Source organism: Lontra canadensis, unplaced genomic scaffold, assembly GCF_010015895.1.
Source record: "Lontra canadensis isolate GAN:19392208 unplaced genomic scaffold, GSC_riverotter_1.0 scaffold53, whole genome shotgun sequence".
Classification (NCBI taxonomy): Eukaryota; Metazoa; Chordata; class Mammalia; order Carnivora; family Mustelidae; genus Lontra; species Lontra canadensis.
In genome coordinates, this window is record NW_022631047.1 from 714,500 (window position 1) to 734,984 (window position 20,485).

The 20,485-nt window shown below is 38.6% G+C and overlaps 1 protein-coding gene across 3 annotated transcripts in view; it reads right to left on the minus strand.

Moving 5' to 3' along the window:
• SARNP (SAP domain containing ribonucleoprotein) overlaps nt 1–20,485 on the minus strand; it is a 43,601-nt gene that overhangs the window by 22,028 nt on the left and 1,088 nt on the right. For 2 of the 3 annotated variants that reach the window (XM_032874400.1, XM_032874401.1), the window contains exons 2-9: nt 12,796–12,895; nt 11,112–11,158; nt 10,820–10,887; nt 7,455–7,506; nt 6,550–6,623; nt 6,087–6,115; nt 2,332–2,357; nt 1,395–1,463 (exon numbers count right to left, since the gene is read on the minus strand). In XM_032874400.1, coding sequence (XP_032730291.1) covers nt 1,395–1,463; nt 2,332–2,357; nt 6,087–6,115; nt 6,550–6,623; nt 7,455–7,506; nt 10,820–10,887; nt 11,112–11,158; nt 12,796–12,895 — 465 coding nt within the window. The remainder of the gene's footprint in view (nt 1–1,394; nt 1,464–2,331; nt 2,358–6,086; nt 6,116–6,549; nt 6,624–7,454; nt 7,507–10,819; nt 10,888–11,111; nt 11,159–12,795; nt 12,896–20,485) is intronic. The other variant, XM_032874402.1, reaches the window with a different exon arrangement.

Below are 20,485 nucleotides of genomic sequence, written 5' to 3' on the forward strand. Positions count from 1 at the left end.
CTTAAAAAAAAAAAAAGCTGCATGTGGCTTAAGAAACACATACTCTGTCTACTCTGAACTCCTGAATTTTTAAAAATTTCACATAAACTAGGAAATATTCCTACTGAACACCTACGGTCTCAGCATCGAGCTGGGCACAAAGACCTAATGTTATGCTTCAGTAAACATAAAAAATGTAACCTAAACGGAAGGAAAATGTAGCAGTTCTGTATAAGGTTAGAAAGTCCCATTGGGGCATACGTGTTTGTACTTTTTAGTGCTCAGTTTTTCTCCTGAGCAAAAATTTTAACAGCCACTGTCAGAGGACAGTGTTTCCCAATGGATTTCCAGAGAGCTAAATGTTTCCATACTCAGTGGGAAATAATGACCCTTCAAAAAGTTTGTTTATTTACTTAAACAACCAACGCGGGGCTCAAACTCACAACCCCAAGATCAGGAGTCATATCTGCTTCCAACGAGCCAGCCAAGTGCCCCAATGACTTTTTTTCTTTTGATAGTTCCTCTGGTTTGAAAGAGTCTTCCCTTAACCCTGCCCCCACTTCCACAACCAAGAAACGTGCTTTCATTCTCACAGAACACAGATTAAGAGACTACCTGCTCAAAGCAAAGGAGAATCCTCAGCATCTTCTCCAAAAGAACGTGCCTGGCAAAACTCCAAACACAACAATGCCCTATAAAATTCATCACTCCACGCAGCACGGTGTCAACAAAGTCACTGGCTTAATAGACTCAATAATGTCAGTTAGCAGAGGGGCAGAAAGAATGAAATAACTTTCTTATTTTTGTTCTAGGGAACTTTGTTTTTAAGTACCTTTGACCCAATGACAGGATTTTCGTCTCCTGTTTCCATTAAGACTATATGAGAGGGGCGCCTGGGTGGCTCAGTCAGCTGAGCAACTGCCTTCAGCTTGGGTCATGATCCCAGGGTCCTGGGACAAAGCCCTGCATTGGGCTCCCTAATTGGCAGGGAGTCTGCTTCTCCCTCTTCCTCTGCCCCTCCCCCTGCTCATGCTCACTCCCTCACCCACTCTCTCTCAAGTAAATAAATAAAATCTTTGGGGGGAAAAAAAAAAGACTATATCAGAAGTTAAAGTAGATGTAGTAAGTTTTTACCATCAATGACTACAACATCTTAACCAAGAGAAATATAGACCATGTTCTAACAGCTTGGGTGGAAGCTATAGAAAAAAATCTACAAGAAATAAAAACAAAACCTATTTGCTATGTGAAATAATTCCTATAACGTAATCAACAGTGAGCGAGTGGAGGTGACAGTCAAAAGACTTCATGAAATGAAGTGCTGAATATGAATAGCTAGCTATATTCTCAGGACTGTCATTTCCAGGCTATGTAGTCTCCCAGCTGCTCTTAAGGTGGCAAAAACAGTACTTTACCTTTCTGGAGATTGAAGAGACATTCAAACCAAATCTTTGAGCTCTTTCCTTTAGTTTATCCAGGTTAACCTATAAAAACACAGGGAGAAAAACCCATATTCTAAAAAATCAAAACAGAAGATACAAAAGGCAGAAATTATAGTCCAAAGCTAAGATTCAAATAAGCCTACAATATCAAAGATACCCTATATGGTAAATCAGGACACTAAGGAGCACCCATTCATGCCACTAATTATTAAAAGACCTCTTCTGGAATGCAATAGAACATTCAACTCAGCCTCCTTTGTTCATCAAAGGTGGCAAGGGCCTAAAGAGAGTTTAAGATAAAAGCAGGCCAAACACTGCTTAAAAAAGCAAATAACTGAATAATCACCTCCAAACAAGTCCACTATTCACAGTTCAAAATCATTAAATCCAATACATAGTCTCTTCAGTAGCTCTTAACTCTATACACAGCTCTCCTTTCTTCAGAAGACAAATCTACCACTAGAACCCAACTCAATTTTCTGCTACTCCTACATTTCAGCTTCATTTCCCATACTGCACTATAAACTCAAGAGCAGGATTTCATAAAGTCAGAACTCATAAGCAGCTTCCAGAGATCTGTTTGTGGCAACTAAGAATTAGACATTTTTCAGAGCCATTAGACAAGGCCTAAACTACAGTACCATAAAACAAAGAATTGTATGAACTGTCCTCTAGCTAACAAAATCTGCTCATTTTTTCAAGAGGAATGACAGGAAGGAAGATATCTATAGTGACTTGAAATATATAGCAATTTTCCTGACCTCTTAGTACTCAATCCATTTTATTCAGGACATAAAACACTGTATTGAAAACATATGATCTCAGAAATTCCTCTGATCTGGGGAGCTATCTCCAACTTTAAAACCAGAGTTAAGATTTGTCCCTCAAGGTATAAAAAAAGATTTCTTACCATAGGCTTGGCATCAGATGACAGACCTAAAGAAGCAAATGCAAGTTTTACTTAACATTTTTAAAAATCATAAAGGGAGCTAACAGTCTTCAAATCAAATTAGTATAGAAAAAGTATAAAGTACAATTATCCTTTATCTTAAAAGGGGGGAAAAAAGCAAACATTGCACCTAGAGATCACGTCTGCATTCACTGCTGATGGGAACACAAAATGTATAGCCACTCTGGAAAGCAATTTGGCAGTTTCTCAAAAAGTTAAACAGAGTTTACCATATGACCCAGTAATCCCAACTCATAGGTATACACACAAGAGAAATGAAAACATACATCCGCACCAAAACTTGTACATGAATGTTCATAGCAGCATTATCTATAGCAGCCGAAAAGTGAAAACAACCTAAATGTCCATCAGCTAATGAATGGATAGGTAAAATGTGGTATACCCAAACAATGAAATATTATCCAACATTAAAAAGAAATTAAGGGGGCGCCTGGGTGGCTCAGTGGGTTAAAGCCTCTGCCTTCAGCTCAGGTCATGGTCCCAGGCTCCTGGGATCAAGCCCCACATCGGGCTCTCTGCTCGACGGGGAGCCTGCTTCCTCCTCTCTCTCTGCCTACTTCCTCTGCTTACTTGTAATCTCTGTCAAATAAATAAATAAATATCTTTAAAAAATAAAATAAAAATAAATTAAGTACTAATGTATCACACAACATGAACAAACCCTGAATATGTTAGTGCTAAGAAGCCAGTACAAAAAACTATGAATTGTACAATTCCATTTATATGAAAGCAAATTAATATGCATAGAAAAAATGAGTGTTTGCCTGGGTGGGGGTAGAGAGAGAAACAACTGCTTATCAGTATAGGGTTTCTTTTTGTGGTGATGAATATGTTTTAAAATTAGACTGAGATGATGGTTGCAGAATCCTGTAAATGTATTTTTTAAAAACCACTAAATTATAAGTATATAATTTTTTAAAAAGATTTTATTTGTCAGAGAGAGAGTGTGTGCACACAAGCAGGGGCAGTGGCAGGCAGAGCAAGCAGAGGGAGAAGCAGGCTCCCCACTGAGCAAGGAGCCCGATAAGGAACTCGATCCCAGGACCCCAGGATCGTAACCTGAGCCAAAGGAAGACACCCAACAACTGAGCCATGCAGGCGTCCCTCAAATAAATAAAATCTTTAAGGCAAAAAAAAAAACTTTTCAGAATTTTAAGTCATCACAATCTTGTATAATTGGTTCCCTAACTCTCCATTATAAACATTCAGGTACAGATTCAACTTTTGCCACAACCCATGTACTAGGAACTGTTAGATGTTTTTCTGTTCTTACTCATAAAAAGCATTTCCTTTCAAATGTTGCCAAACTCTATTCTTTTAAGAGATACTCTATAGGTTAAAGATGTCAGAATTACATGAATGATACTGTAAATGTTATCAATACGTTATTTTATTGATCAGGTTTCCTTTTTATTTTTTTTTTCAAGATTTTATTTACTTATTTGACAAACAGAGATCACAAGTAGGCAGAGAGGCAGGCAGAGAGAGCCAGGGAAGCAGGCTCCCCGCTGAGCAGAGAGCCCAATGTGGGGCTCGATCCCAGGACCCTGGGATCATGACCTGAGCTGAAGGAATAGGCTTTAACCCACTGAGCCACCCAGATGCCCCTAAGTTTCCTTTTTAGACTATTAATTTTAACTTTTGTCTTTCCTCAAATAGCACCATCTAAGGTCTTTAATAATTTTTGCTGTACTACCACCAATCCTACTGCATCTTTCTTGATATCTGATATAACTAAAAGCCGGAAAATATCTTGTTTCTAAAACATGTAGTGAGGGTACTTGGATGTCTCAGTCAGTTAAGCATCTGCCTTCAGTTCAGGTCATGATCTCAGGATCTTGGGATCGAGACCCACAGTGGGCTCTGCACTTGGTGAGGAACCTGCTTCTTTCTCTACCTCTGCCCTTCCCCCCAGCTTGCGCTTCTCTCTCAAATAAATAAAATCTTTGGGAACAAAAATAAAATAAAACATGTAGCAATAGTGGCCAGAATTTGCTAGTCTTTTATTTATTTATTTTTAAAATATTTTATTTATTTGACAGACTGAGATCACAAGTAGGCAGAGAGGCAGGCAGAGAGGAGGAAGCAGGCTCCCTGCTGAGCAGAGAGCCCAATGTGGGGCTGGATCCCAGGACCCTGGGAGGCTTTAACCCACGAGACACCCAGGCGCCCCTTGCTAGTCTTTTAAAAAGCAGAGCAAAATGCTACATTTTTAGAGGACATCTTAATACACTTCAAATGGACAGATCACTAAGAAAACTAAATTCGATTAAGAGATTACATTTAAAATTTAAGTCTCTAAAACTGGACTATGTTCTTTTTAAAAGTAACTTTCAAATAAATAAATAAATAGATAAATGTAACTTTCTTCCTAATTTATTACAAGATACTCATTGCAGGAATTTAAAAAACACAGACAAGCAGAAAGCAGCACTCAAAATTCCAACTAGAGACAATGAGTATTAAGGATTTAGCACATATTCCCTCCAACCATTTTTTAAAAAGATTTTATTTATTTATTTGACAGAGTGAAAGTAGGTGCACATAAGCAGGGGATGCGGCAGAGGGAGAAGGAGAAGCAGGCTCCCCACCAAGCAGGGAGCCCAATGCAGGACTTGATCCCAGGACCCTGGGATCATGACGAGCTGAAGGCAGGTGCTTAACCAACTGAGCCACCAGGTGCCCCCCATTTTTTAAAAATGTTTATTTTTAAGTAAACTTCACACCACACATGGGGCTCAAACTCACAACCCTGAGATCAAGAATTGCATGCTCCTCCAACTGAGCCAGTCAGGCACCCCCCCCCAAACCTGTTTTTGTTGTTGGTTTTTGTTTTAAGAAAACTTTTTTTTTTTTAAGATTTTTTTTTAATCTGAGAGAGAGAGAGAGAGAGAGAGTGAGGGAGACAGCATGAGTGGGGTACTGGGGGAGCTGGGTTGGGCAAAGGGAGAGGGAGAAAGACTCCCCGCTGAGCAGGGAGCCCGATATGGGGCTCAATCCCAGGACACTGAGATCATGACCGGAGCTGAAGGCAGACACTCAACCAAGTGAGCCACCCAAGAGCCCCCAAACCTATTTATCTATAAATATATGCACTTCTATTACCAAAAGGGAAATATACTGCTAATTTTATAATTTATGTTTGTTTAATATTTTTCTGACAAATACTCTTCAATATCATTTTAAAAACCGCATAGTCTACTATACCATGGTAGACATTTATTTAACAAATTCCCTACTGTGTATTACATTATTTCTACTTACTGATCACAAAAAATAATGCTGTGATAATCCTTACGGCTAACTAGGTCTTTAAGCACATCCAACATGATTTCCTTGGAAATTCCTAGAAGTTAAGATTGTTGAGGTAAAAGATACTTTCTTTTCTCTTTCACCACTTACACAAGGCAGTGTAACATGGGACAGGTACGTAATAATTATACACTGACTTGAGACACCAGAATAAGCAGGCAAGGTACCAGAAACTTCTCTAAAGATGTCCAAGAAAAGGAAAACAAATGTCGACACTTCCTCCCACTCTCTCATAACTTCAGCACCTTCTCTAAAGTGCCAAGGAAGCCTTAAGTATGGTTTTATGCAAAGCAAAAAGGTGACCGTTTTGGAGAAATGAAATCTGGCGTGACAGAAAAGTTAAAATATAATTTTTTTTTTTAGAAGAGTCTCTGTATTCTTACCTTTTGATGGAACTGAAGAAATCCCAAATCTGTACAAAGAAAAACAAGCTAAATTTTAGGAAGCTGTTCACACTCCTGCTTGTCTGTCTCCGTGTCAAGTGTACATATGGCACTTCTTGCTTGTGATCTCAAGACTTGCAATCATTAGCTAATTCTAACAACCCCATGAAAGAGGTTCAGTTTACTCTTTTTCTCACGAAGAGACCAGAGAAAAAGCTAAAAGGAAACCTTATCAAAACTGGGAGTAACAGTCAGTTCCTGACTTTCACCTATTACAAAAATCCTGCTTGATGAGACCCAATCTATAGCTACTACATGCAAATCAGCGGAGAATTCTGAAGAGAGCCAAAAAAAGCATTTCTTTTCAGCAACGTCTCTATTCTACTTAAAATTAACAATTGTATTTAAAACCTAGAGCCTTCATACTATCACTGTCTCAGATCCAAAAGTCTAGGACACTCACCTTGCTGCCCGGGCAGCTTTCTTACTCTCCAAGCTCACAGGTACATTGAATCGTTCAGCTCTCTTCTGCATTCTCTAGGTGATAAAGAGACAAAAAAAGGGTAAGAGAAAAATTAATGTGTGGTTTCCTTCTTTAAGGAGAAAAGTTGTTTAGAAGTATGTAGCTTTCGAACATGAGGAGTATATCTCATAAGGTCTAAACTGAGAATACCGACAATTCTAGAGGATTATCAGGTTGTATCTATCCAGGGCTTAACTCAACAGCCCTTTCCAGAATGCAAACACAAAAGACTATTATTACATTCATGTCCTCAAAAACAAAAGGAAAGGAATAAAATAAAACCCACATTCTGCACGAAGCCAAGAAGACAAAAGCTGTGTTTGGTTGACCTTTGAAAGGGGATCAAAGGAACAGCTTGATTCCAACATTAGTGGTACTCTTTCAGTTAGAAATGAGACAGCATTGTCCTATGTCAGCTCTACTTAAAAGGTACAAAAAAACTCCACAGAGATCTCAACTGGAGACCTTCAGAGATACTGACACAGAATCCAGAAAAATTTCAGTCCTACCAGCTATGAAGTAGTGACATCTTCCCTTATTACTTTTCATCTCTTCTAAGGAATAATCCTCCCAAACTCTAATCTAGTTTGTAAACATCTTAAATAGAGTTAACACTAAGGCCTTAGGACTATATACAAAAAAACTAGGACTTCAAAGGTGACTATGCCAGCCCAGGTATTTTCCCAAGTAAGGTGGTAGAAAAATATATCAATACCAAAACCTGTCAATACTGATTTTCTGCCTATGAGTCAATTTTTTAGTGATCATACAGGTAAAACAAAAGGTAAGAAATAGAAAGATAGAGAGAGAGAGACTGCTGGTCTTCTAGGGAGCAAAATACTTACCTCAGTCTGTGGTATCTCAGATGTAATTTTTACCACCTTCTTCTCTGCTGCCCTGGAAAAGAAGAAATTTTTTTAAAACCAGAAAACTTGATATGCTAAACCACAACTTTAGAATGTGTAAGAATTCACCTGAATCATGTCCTCTGTCCCGTATCTCTCCATTACCCCTTAGTCCAAAAAAAAAATACGAAGCCCATTAGAACTTCAGTTCCTTGAGCTGCCATCTATTGATAAGAGTTCAGAGAGTAGACTAACCTACTTTGCTGAACTATAAAAAAGTAATCAGGAAAAAGTCTGGTTAAATATACTGGTTTGAAAAGGAAACACTCAAAGGACACCGGAAACCACTTCTTTTACTTTTAGGAACCTTAAATTTACTTCTGGACTAATGACTATTTCTCCAACCCTCATTTAAATGGCAGCTCTCAATTTTCATCACAACAATTAACTGAGTGCTCTACAAGCTCTGGTTTCCTTCTTTTACAAATGCCTTATTTCTCCCACAGGGAGTGTAGCTCGAGCTGGAACAGTCAAATTGAGACAAATAAAAATGCCAGAGGGAGTGGGAAGAAAAAAGGCTAAGGGAGTTTGAATTAGGAAAACATGGTTAAGTTACTAGTCAAAAGGTTTAAGAGAAAACAAAAGAGGGGGGACCATCGGGGCGGGAGACAAAGTTCGGAAGTACCCAGGATAAATGGAAGGGCATTAACCATCCACCAAACAACTCCCATAAAACTGTGGGTCATAACCAGTCTCATTAAGGTCCCTCATTTAGAGACATGGGCAGCCTTTGTTCCAATATCCCGGACACTTTTCCCATTTGATGCCCTGAAAGGTAGTAATGGTTTAATGGCATTTTCAGAGGAAGCAATTCTGGAACAGGAACTTATTCTCTCCATCCTTTTGTTGGAGATCCCTGGACTGACAGATAAGCAATGGGTGCCCCCTGCTGACTATAACTACATCCTACAATATTTAACTACCCTGGTTAGGGGTAGGGGAGTGAGAGGAATCAAACTAGAAAGAGTAGCATATTTTTGGAGAACCTCAAGCCAAAGATGAAGGGCATCTCCTTTTGAATGTTCAAAGTACCTAAATTAGCCCTGAATATTGTTAAAGAAATTCCTGAATTCTCATTTGCCGGTCATCCATACTTCCCCAACCCTCTCTCTGTCTTATTCAGATAGAAAAGGACACTGAAGTTTGATGTTTTACTTTAGGTCCAGTGCCATTAAGACAACAGTCTTCTCCACCAACCCCTAAGCTAATAACTTTCTTCACATTCCCATCTTGAAGCACAATCACTGCAGTACACCTCGTGGCAGAAAGGGAACCCCAGAAAGGATGCTTCTTTCTGCTGTGTTCCAGCTCCCTCAGGTACAATTAAGCTCAAGCAATAAATACAAATCACATTCTGGAACTCATGGGAAATTTATTCTCTTTGCTGAGAAATTTCTCGCCTACCCACAGTCACATATGAGACATTCTCCAAACTATCGGGACCCAGAACCTTTCTTAACATACATAGTAGTCTAACCACTACTATCACTCTAAAGAGAAAATCACCCTCCCAGCATAAACATTTTCAATTTCCTTGTTTAGAAATTCTTTAATAAAATTTAAGCACTCTAAATAAGGGAATCACACATTTTACATATTCTAAGGATAATGAACTTCTATAAAATTTTCAAACTTCACTGTTAATCCACACAAGCCAATTATCATTGTATTCACCTCATCTTCCTTTTTGCTCCAGAGGTCCCCAAAACATCGCTACTTTAAAGGTATTCCTAAGCATTTCCTTAAGGCATTATATCTAACCATAAATCTCCTATGATGGAAGATAATTACCTGGCTTTAAAAAGCAGTATTATTAGATGTGCCTAGGTGGCTCGGTCAGTTAAGCGTCCAACTCTTAATTTGATTTCAGTTCAGGTCATGATGTGAGTTATGAGATCGAGCCCCACATCAGGCTCTGTGCTGGGCATGGAGCCCACTTAAGATTCTCTCTCTCCCTTAGCCCCTCACTCCCCTTCCTTAATAGGGGTGAGGGGGAGGCAGTATTATTAGACAAAATCTAAAGAAACATTAAATGTACATCTCCTATGATGCAGCAAATCCACTGCAAGGAATTTATCATATGGACATACTTGCAGGAGTATAAAAATAGTTGCATGAGAACATTCAGCACTACATTTTCTGCTATTATGCATTATCTAAATGTTCATCAACAAGAGACTGGTGAAATTACTGTTCATCCATAGAATGAAGTACTATTAGCTGCTAGAAAGCGTAAGGTGCTGAGCTGAAAACTACTAAATCTGGGTGATAGGTATACGTGGGTCTACTATACTTTTCTCGTAACTTGTGGAAATACTTCCAATTTCCCACAATAAAAAGCTAAAAAAAGAGACCTACTACTTACAAAGATAATTACCCCACTTTATGTGGTTGATGTGAGGACTAAATGAGAATACATGTAAAACACTTAGAATCCTTCCTTGTATATAACTAACACTTAAATAAAAACATTACTGTATAATGATACAAAAAGATCTGAGAAAAATCAAGAAACCCACAATACACCTAGTGCGTCTATGTATCTGTACATACACATATACACAAACTTCCCATGTAACATTCTAAAAGAATATACTGAAAACCTCTTGGAGGTCAGACAGGGGGTGGAGACAAGGGGTACATAATTTTTAATTTATATACTCCTCTGTGTAGTGTTTGACTTTTCACTAGCACATATACTGTCTTTTATAGTGCATAAATACAGCTATGAGGAACAAAAATGTTAACAAGGATTCAACTGTTACTAATGTGCTGGATTTGAGAGCCCCCCTCCCCAAGAAATGTTTATGATCAACCTTTAGTTTGTGATCAACCTTGTGGGACAGTTTAAATAAATCAAGGTCCACTTTCCAGTCTAGTACTCTGTCCTCCCTTCCTCCACTGTAAATCAAAAAGGAAGAAAGAATACAGTGTTACCTAAGAGACATCATCTCTGCTCAGCACCCTCCTCCCTTACAAAATTCCTTATACACAGAGAATCTAGACGATTCTCTACAAAGAAAAAGAATCATCTATTATGGTACTACAACAAAGACTAGAACTAAACTCAGTCTGGGATTGAAGTCTCCCCATCCTAATTATCTATTATATTACCCAGAGACAAACTACCTTGCTTCCCTGGGACCATGTATTTGAAATGAAGTAGACTCTTCTGAAAATTTATGATCTAATGAGAAATGAAAAAGCCAATGGAATGTGTAAGAGGTAAACAGATGAAAGACTGAACCCCTCCAAAACCCAGAACTATCTGCCCTGTAGTCAGATCATAAAAAAGGGATAGTTACACATCAACAGTTTTCTCGGGGGGTTCTTCCTCTTTGACAGGCAGTTCTATGGGCTTTGGTTCTTCTTCCTAAAATCAAATGAAACAATGGTTAATATAAATCAACAGTAAATACCCATCAATAAAAGAATATGAGAACTCAAAAATGAACCAGTTTTCCAGAACCTTCATTCCCCCTCTATGCTCCCCTAACAAGTTAGCATTTAAGGCCTCTACTGATTGATGTTAAGCAATATGGCCAAGGTAGCAGCACGTTGCCAGGCCAGTGACTAACCTTACTCTCTCCAACTCACCTCTGTTTCATCTCCCAGTACATCTTCTTCATTTGCCTCCTCTTCAGCTAAAGAATATTAAAATATTCAGGTCAAGCCCTGCTAAAAAACCATCTTGATCACTGTACTTAAGCTAAATTTATAATCATTTTGCTTTCCCAAAATAAAATTCAATAACGGAAGGCAGAACTGATGCTTATAAAATCTGCTCCACATGGAGATGATAAGACTATATTCTCTACCTAACATTAATACAAAATTGAACTCCAGCTAGACTAAAAAACTGTAATGAGGACAAACTATAACATTAATAAAAAGTAATGTAGGAGAATCTCTTTAAGATTTAGTGGTGGGGAAGGATTTCTTAAAGAAACAAACATACAAACAAATAAAACCCTGAAGCAAAAGTAATATATGAAAAATTGCAGATTTTCCAAAACTAAGGACACCATGGAAAAAGAAATGACGAAGAAGGTATTTATTTCTAAAACCAAAAGGGACCAGTTACTAGGAATACAAAATGTCTACATTCAGGGGAACCCCACTGAAACCACAGTGAAGAAAAAACCCTAAGAACCATAAGCACAAGAAATGTCCAAACTTTATAATAATTAGAGGAATGTAAATCGAACCAAAAGATTAGCAAAAATTAACTCACTTGATAGGATAGTGTCAAGTTTAGGTATGTGGAGGAGATAAAAGAACCCCTATGTACTGATGATGAGAGTGTAGATTTACAGAGCAATTTTGGAAAACAATTTGGCAGTGCTTTATCATACCAAGAGTACATGTATGAACAGATATTAATTAGCAATCCCATACGTGAGCATATACCCCAGAAAGACACTCACACAGAAATATAAAGGAAGATGAAAGAAGTAGTCTAGGAGGCAATATAGGTGTTTGTTGCCAGGTGAATTAAGTAAAATGTGGTGGATTCCATACATGATAGAACACTATGCAGGAATTTGAATCAATAAACTAGATGACTACAAAGCCACAGGCCACATGAATATGAATATATCCTAAAAACACACAGTACTTAGAGAAAACAAGTGAGAAGCAAAGTAAGGCTATGGCCTCACTGCCAATTATAAAAAAATACTGTATACCAAAAAATACCACAAGGTTTATACAAGGACAAAGACAAAAAATACATATCAAACACATTAAAATAGCTGCCTAAGGAGGTGGGATAAAAGGAATGGGTACAAAAGGAAACAAAAATTAGAACGGGGCCTTGTACAACCTGAGATGATAATATGCCTTAAATAAAGTTGGTTCTGTTGGGTTTTTAAAAAGGTAGAATTATAGAATGTCAGAGTTAGGACCAGAGATTCCTTATGTTTATGAATTTCAAGGGTGGCAACATTTGTCTCATTTCATAGATCAGAACAGACACCTAGTGAAGTAAATCTCTGGCATAAGAGGAATCAGAATCCAAATTCTCCAATTCTCAGTCTATTGATACTTGTTTTAGCATACTTTCTTTCAAACAATTTGCTGATATAAAATTTAATGTCTTAAAAAAAGGGAAGGATGTATTTCTTTGCTTTATAATCACTGTTTTGGATGATCAAGAGTTTTCTGATAGAGTTGAGAGCTTATATCACCAACAACCTAAAGAAGGAAAAATCTTCTATATGGCAGAGCCAAAAAAATTAAACCCTTCACTCGTATCACTCTACCTCTACAAAACACTCACCATGCTCTTCAAGATATGCCTGGAGCCTGTTGATGAGATCTTGTTTTATTCCCTTGGTCTCCAAACCACGAGCAAGACATTCCTGCTTAAGTTCAGCAAGCTGAGAAAAAAGAATAAAGCTTTTCCTTAGTTAACAGAATGAACCTGGTGATTTAAAAAAAGTTCAATCCCAAACTACCACTCTTAAACCCACCAACCCTCCAGATCCACAAAGTTGGATCTCTCTAATGATATTCAATATGCAAGAAGACTTTTCTAAAAGATGATGAAGAATAAATGTCCTACTTTAATAGAATTCTTACCTATTCATACAACTATTTATCATCACAAATCCCTAGGTATTTCTGGGGATGGGATGGTGTCTGCACCCCCCCCATTACTGTACAAGCTAGTATATAGAAAAAAATGAATCTTTAAGTAGAACTAATTATCTAAAAGCAGATTCTTCGTACTATTATCCCAAATCCCTTACGGCAATTTACTATTTACATGCATATAAGCCTTACCACTAAAGAATTAGGTAGTCGTATATATTAGCTAGTTTAATGTCAACAATGGATCAACTAAAGGATCTATTTCAAAATGAGAAAAATATCTAATGGCATGCTATCAAGTTCTGTGGAAGTTTTAAATCAGTAACTTAACTAAACATATAACAGCTATGCTTACCAACTTTGCAGACAACAGAAGGAGGAAGGAAGACTTGATAGATTACTGATAGAACTAAAGGGCAGGGAGGGCAAGAAGGGGAGCTCCTCAGAGAACAATGAGCCAAAAAGAAGATTCAATTTGGAAGGACTAGGTATCCCTATAAAGTATTACATTTATATTCAAAACTTAAATTGTTCAAAAATCAGATGAGCAAGATCTGACTCAACAGTAACTCAAAGGATAAAGACCTCAGGATTTTAGATGATTACAAGTACAAAGAGGGTTAACAGTACGATTTGCTACCAAAAGTAATTCTATGTTACGGTAACCGAAAAACACAATCTACATTAAATGATTATTTATTTGATTCTTATTTTAAGAAGCATAATGACACGCTGATCCAAGGAGAACAAGCAGAAAAGGGAAAGCTCCAGAAATACTATATGCAGATCAGTGCACAAATAGATGGGCACTGAAAGACAACTTCACTGGCTTTGAAGTACAGATCTAAGATCAACCAGGAGAAGTCAGAAAGCAGATCCCTATAAAAGAAAGAACTTTACAATTAACGGAATATGCCAGGCGTCTCTGAAAGGCTTTCAACCAAGGGAGCATCTGAAAATGGAGAGGGGCGCTTTTTCCCCCAATACAATGACTGGGCAGGTGGAGCATTCAGTGAGTTGGTCAGGCAAGCAGAATACTGTGTGGAGAACTATCCTACTCAACAAACAGCACCCTCTACTGAGAAACATGGTAGTAAATCGCCCATTAAAAGCATAGCATGGCCCCTTCTAAAGTCACTTGGGTTCAAATTTCAGCTTTACCACCTATCGCTGTGTAACCCTGGATGACTAATTTGACCTCTCTGTGCCTCAGCTGCCTATGAAATAGGGATAAGGCAACAGTACCTAGTCCCTAGGGCTGTTAGGATGATTAAATCAGTGATATCTGTACAGCTTTTACAATAGTGCTTGGCAGCTAGTAAGCAATTCATAAGTGTTAGACACTGGGTTAAAGATTAGACAAGATTAGACAGAATCACTGCTTCACAGGTTTCCAAATTTCACAGATCAATATATTTTTAATTAGGCAGACTGATGGGGCTGCCAACTTTTTAAAATATTCCAGCTAGGTGGGCTGATACGTTTGTAAAAAAACAATAAAAACCAGTTACTGGAAAACGATCACACACTTGGATGTAGCAGTGATGCCAAACTGCTATAAAAGTTTCTAAAAGCTTACTCATTTTTTTTTTTAACTTATTGCTAACCAGTAACAGCTCATGACCCTACACTGGCCTTCAGACCATATCCTGAATATTATTAATCTAGAATGGAGACTCTAAATGATCTCTAAGGTCCATTTCTTAAGAACCTGGATCTTTCCTACATTGGTACCATGTTTCTTCATTTTCTTTCTGCTTCCTGGAAAACAAGGCTTTTGATCTTAGTTACACTTTAAAAAGTTTCATTCGTGGGGCACCTGGGTGGCTCAGTGGGTTAAAGCCTCTGCCTTCGGCTCGGGTTGTGATCCCAGGGTCCTGGGATCGAGCCCCGCATTGGGCTCTCTGCTCAGTGGGGAGCCTGCTTCCTCCTCCTCTCTCTCTCTGCCTGCCTCTCTGCCTGCTTCTGTCAAATAAATAAATAAAAATCTTTTAAAAAATTAAATAAATAAAAATTAAAAAATAAAAAGTTTCATTCGTTTGTGGTACCTGGGTGGCTCAGTCAGTTGAGCACTCGACTCTTGGTTTGGGCTCAGGTCATGGTCTCGGATCGTGGAATCAGGCCTCATGTAAGGGTCATCACTACGCATGGGGTCTGCGTAAAATTCTTTCTCCCTCCCCTTCTCTTTCTGCTCCTCCCCCTGCATGCACGTGCATGCGCATGCACACTCGTGAACGGTCTCTCTCTCTAACTCAAATAAATACAATCTTTTTTTTTTTTAAGCTTTTTTGTTTATTTGTCAGATACAGTGAGAGAGGGAACACAAGCAGGGGTAGTGGGAGAAGGAGAAGCAGACACTCTGCTGAGCAGGGAGCCCAATGCGGGGCTTGATCCCAGGACCCTGGGATTATGACCCAAGCCGAAGGCAGACGCTTAAAAGACTGAGCCACCCAGGTGCCCCAAACATAATCTTTTTTAAAAAGTTTTCTTTTTTATGAAAGTATTATGTTTACTGTAGAATAGTTTTGAAAATTCTGAAAAGTACAGAAGAAAATAAAAGTCTTACGTAACCCCAGCAAATGGACATCATCTAACATTTTAAGTATATCATTTGTGTGCATGTGCTTAGAGGGTGCTGTTGTTTACAAAGAATATAACTTCTTTATCTCTTGTTACCCCTAATCTTTCTCAGAAGCCTCCATTCCTCCCCACCACCACCCTGGGTTTAAGTTAACGCTTGCTTGTAAATATTCAGGCAATTCAAAGCTCAACATTCTAACGGAGTTGTTCTTCCCTTCTCTTTCCTTCCCCAAATTGTGCCTACATAAAGCCAAGGTTTAAAAAAACTCCCTGACAGGGAAATGGACAGTGATGGTTTCTGCATAGGTTACTGATTTAGACTTGGGAGCTGACAGATTGGTACAACTGGTAGCGTAGCGTGGATAGCATCCATCACTGCTGGCCACTGGCCCTGCCATTGCCTTTGGTCACTGAAATCTCAGCCCCCACCAGTTTTGAGTCGCTAAACCCCGACCTTTGGCTCATTCATAAGATCAATAATAGCCTAACATTATGTCACAATACCTATATCATTTACCTCACTTCATCTCATCACGTAGGCATTCACAGCATCACAAAAAGGGTGGGTACAGTATAGCAGGTATTTTGAAAGAGACCCCAATGTTATTGTTATCAATCTGTTACTGTCTCTAATTTATAAACTAAATTTTATTATAGGAAAAAATATAGTATACATAAGGATTCAGTACCCTAGGTTTGAGGCAACCACTGGGAGGTCTTGGAACATATCCCCCATGAATGGGGTGGAGGACACTACCATATAACCAGAATCTAATTCCTTCTGGTCTTTCATACAGATTACTGTAACTCTTAACCCCTGCACTTCATTACAGTTTATTCTCCACAAAGTACCCAGAGTGAACTTTTAAAAATTTAAGTCAGAAAAAAAAAAAATTAAAGTCAGAACATGTCATTCCTCTTTTCAAAATCCCTCCAACTCGTTTCCTATCTCAAGGGTAAAAGCCAGAATCCTAATGATCACCTTAAGGTCTTCTTGTAACACTTTGCACAAGACCTACTCCTTGGGGCGCCTGGATGGCTCAGCTGTTAAGCCTTTCCCTTCAGCTCAGGTCATGATCCCAGGGTCCTGGGATTGGGCCCCAAATCGGGCTCCCTGCCCAGCAGGGAGACTGCTTCTCCCTCTCCCATTCTCCCTGCTTGTGCTCTAATATATATACAAAATCTTTAAAACAAACAAACAAACAAACAAACACCCCCCTCTTTTACCCCCGAGTCTCTGCTTTAACATCACCTTCTCCATTAAGGCCTTCCCCCGTCACCCTATTTAAAATTTCAATACCCAAAATCGCAGAGTACTACTACCTAACACCTCTCCTATTTTTTTCTACAGACCTTACCACTATTTAACATACTGTAAATTTTACTTATTTATTGAGCCTTCCCCTAGTAAAATATAAACTCCATGACAACAAGAATTTTGTCTGCTTTGTTCACTGCTCTATGCCCAGAACCTATGGCAGTGGCACATGGTAGGCACTCCATAAATACTTCCTGAATAAGTCTCAAACCTTTACTATTAGCTCTCAGCTCTTGAAAAGGAGACCTATATTTCCAACTGACTATTAGACATCTCCAAGTGCAAACCTCAAAGACATTAAGTACAAAACTGAAGTTACCTTCTCTGTTGCCCAAAACTGGCTTCTCTCAACCTAGACTACTCACACCTTGGATTCATCTTTCATTCTCCCATCTAACTCATTTACAAATACTTACAATTTTATATCCCAAATTCTTTCAAATTCATTCCCATTCTAATATCCACTACCTTAATTTAGGTCTTACTAAGTCTACTCACTTGACAGTGATTAAGCACTCACTCCATCAAGCATTATCCTAGACACAAGAAAAATAATCATAAAGAAAGGAGAGAGAGTTCTTGCTCATGTGAGGTTTACAATCTAGTAAGAAAACAAGGCAACCAATGATCACATACTTAATGTTTAATATAAAAAGGTACAGGGTCCTACAGAAGTTTTTAAAAAGTAGTCTGATCATGTGTGTGGATATGGAGAACTTATCTAACCTAAGGGTTCCTTGGGTAAATGATGTTTGGCTGATATCTGAAGGGAATTAGTACTTAATTAGACAAAGGTATGGGGGATGGAGGTGGCAAGGAACACTAAAGCTGAAAGCATGTGTAACAGTTCTGGGTTCTGAGCTAAAGAAAAACGGTAGTGCAGTGATTAAGAACATGACCTTGGAGACAGACTACCTGGATTTGAGTCACCACTTCTTATTAGCTCTGCAACCTAGGGCAAGTTACTTAATCTCTCTGAGCTTCCATTTTTCTTATTTTAAAGCAGGAATAACAAAGGCATTTACCTTAAAGGTTATTATGAGAATTAAATCAGGTAATGTATGTAAATAGATTCGACCAGACCTTGCCACATAGTAAATTCTAAGTAACTGTTAGTAATTAATGAACACAGCTATTCTGAGGAATGAAATGTAGTAAAGCCACAGTGGTTGGGAGTGTGAGAAACTAAGCTGGAGAGATTGCCAGGGGTATAATTAAAAGGTTTTAAGCAGCACAGTGACTACTATAATAAAAATCTAACTGGTAAAAAAAATATCTTGCTCTCCAGACCCCATCCTTCATACTGCCAAAAGAACACAAACTGATCACATCAGCTCTTCCTTTCAAATATTCAAAGGCTCCTCACCTTCTGCCTATGTGACAAAAACCAAACACCTTACACAAATTAAGAGCCCCTTTTCAATATCATTCCGTTCTACCTTTATGGTCACACAGTTCTACCTTCGCTTCCAAATTATCATCAACCACCAACATAAAAGTACTTATGCTTCAATATTACAAATGTCTCACTGTTCTCAACACTCTGACACTAAATATCCTTGTGGTTCTCTGAAAAGAGGTAATCCCTCTTTTCACCATTGAATGGAAATCTGGTATCACTTCAGTTCAAGACATTTTCACCCACATTCAGTCTCTCTCTCCCACTGTTAGAATGACTACATTTCTACAAAACCTTCAGAAATTTGCTGTTGATATGGAGTTACATATCAATTCAGATAATATTTTCCCCTCCTATTTCACAGCTTGTTCCTTCCATCTGAGACTCTACACTAAAGCCACGAATTCTCTTTATAAAACTGGGGTTTTTAAAAAAGAGATAAAAGTCTGGTCAATGCAAAAGTCAGGATCACTCCATCAAGATTAACAGTGGAACCAAGCATTAACTATCCTGGAAGTCAGAATTAAAGGCATAGGTTCTTAACCAGAGGTCCACGGACTCCTCAGGGCTACAACGTAGTTTTATGAAGCCCCTCAAATCGCATGCAAAGTATATGTACATGCCTTTTTCTGGGAAGAGGGTTCATACCTTTCATCAGAGTTTCAAAGATATCTGTGACCTCCAAAAGGTTAAGAAGTGCTCTAGAGAAAAAGCAAAGACAAGCAAACGTGATTAAAAGAGTGAATCCTTTTCAGGGGCACCTGGGTGGCTCAGCTGGATAAGTGTCCAATTCTTGATTTCAGCTCAGGTCATGATCTCAGGGTCAGGAGACTGAGCCCGGTATCCAGCTTCCCAAGAGTCTGCTTACTCTCTCCATCTCCCTCTCCCTCTGCCCTTCCCCCTGCTCATGCTCTCTCCCCCGCCCCTCTAAAAATAAATAAAACCTTAAAAAAAAAAAAAAAAAGTGGATCCTTTTCAGGCTGTCAGGAGGGTCTCATATTCTTTCAGACTATAATACCTGAAAACACATCAGAGGACATTATCCTATCAAAATCAAATTAATACAGACCTGACAAACAGATTTTATGGAAAGAATCACTCCACAAACCAACACAAAATCCACAAAGGCAAGTCACAAGACTAGTGACTTACTCTAGGGACTTCAAAAGTGGAATTAATAAAAAGAAAATACTAAATCTTCTATTCGTATTTCCTTTTCATCTCACTCAAAACTTTTCTTTTCAGGGTGCCTGGGTGGCTCAGTCGGCTAAGTGTCTGACTCCTGATTTCCGCTCAGGTCATGATCCCAGAGTCTTGGGATGGAGTGCTGCATCGGGCTCCCTGCTCAGGGGGAAGCCTGCTTCTCCCTCTCCCACTCCCCCAGCTTGTGTTCCCTCTCACTGTCTCTGTAGAATAAAAAAATAAAATCTTTAAAAATATTTTTAGGGGCGCCTGGGTGGCTCAGTGGGTTAAGCCGCTGCCTTCGGCTCAGGTCATGATCTCAGGGTCCTGGGATCGAGTCCCGCATCGGGCTCTCTGCTCAGCAGGGAGCCTGCTTCCCTCTCTCTCTCTCTGCCTGCCTCTCTGTCTACTTGTGATCTCTGTCTGTCAAATAAATAAATAAAATCTTTAAAAAAAAAAATATTTTTAGTTTTTTTTTGTATGTTTTATAACAGATGAAACAGTATGGCAGAACATAATTTATTTAAGTAAGGAGACATATAACAGAGGTAATTACTCAATTTTTACTTGTTGATTTAAGAGACCACTGATACAATCTACAGATTTCAGTGCTACCAACTTAACAGTAACTCCAGGATACATGAAAACCCACTAGAACAGTTTAGAATCCATGGGTGAGAAATCAGATTTCACAGAAAGACTAAGTGGTATCAACCAGCATGTGTAGCATGTGTACTCCCTACCCGCATTCTCTTTACTCCTTTTTTTTTTAAAGCTCATCAAACTTTAAACGATCAGTTTTTGGCTTTGGCTAAATCAGCGTGGTTTGTCCAGGTTCCCAGGATGATACGACCAAAACATCTGATGGGAAAAACTACTTGTGAAACCACACATGGA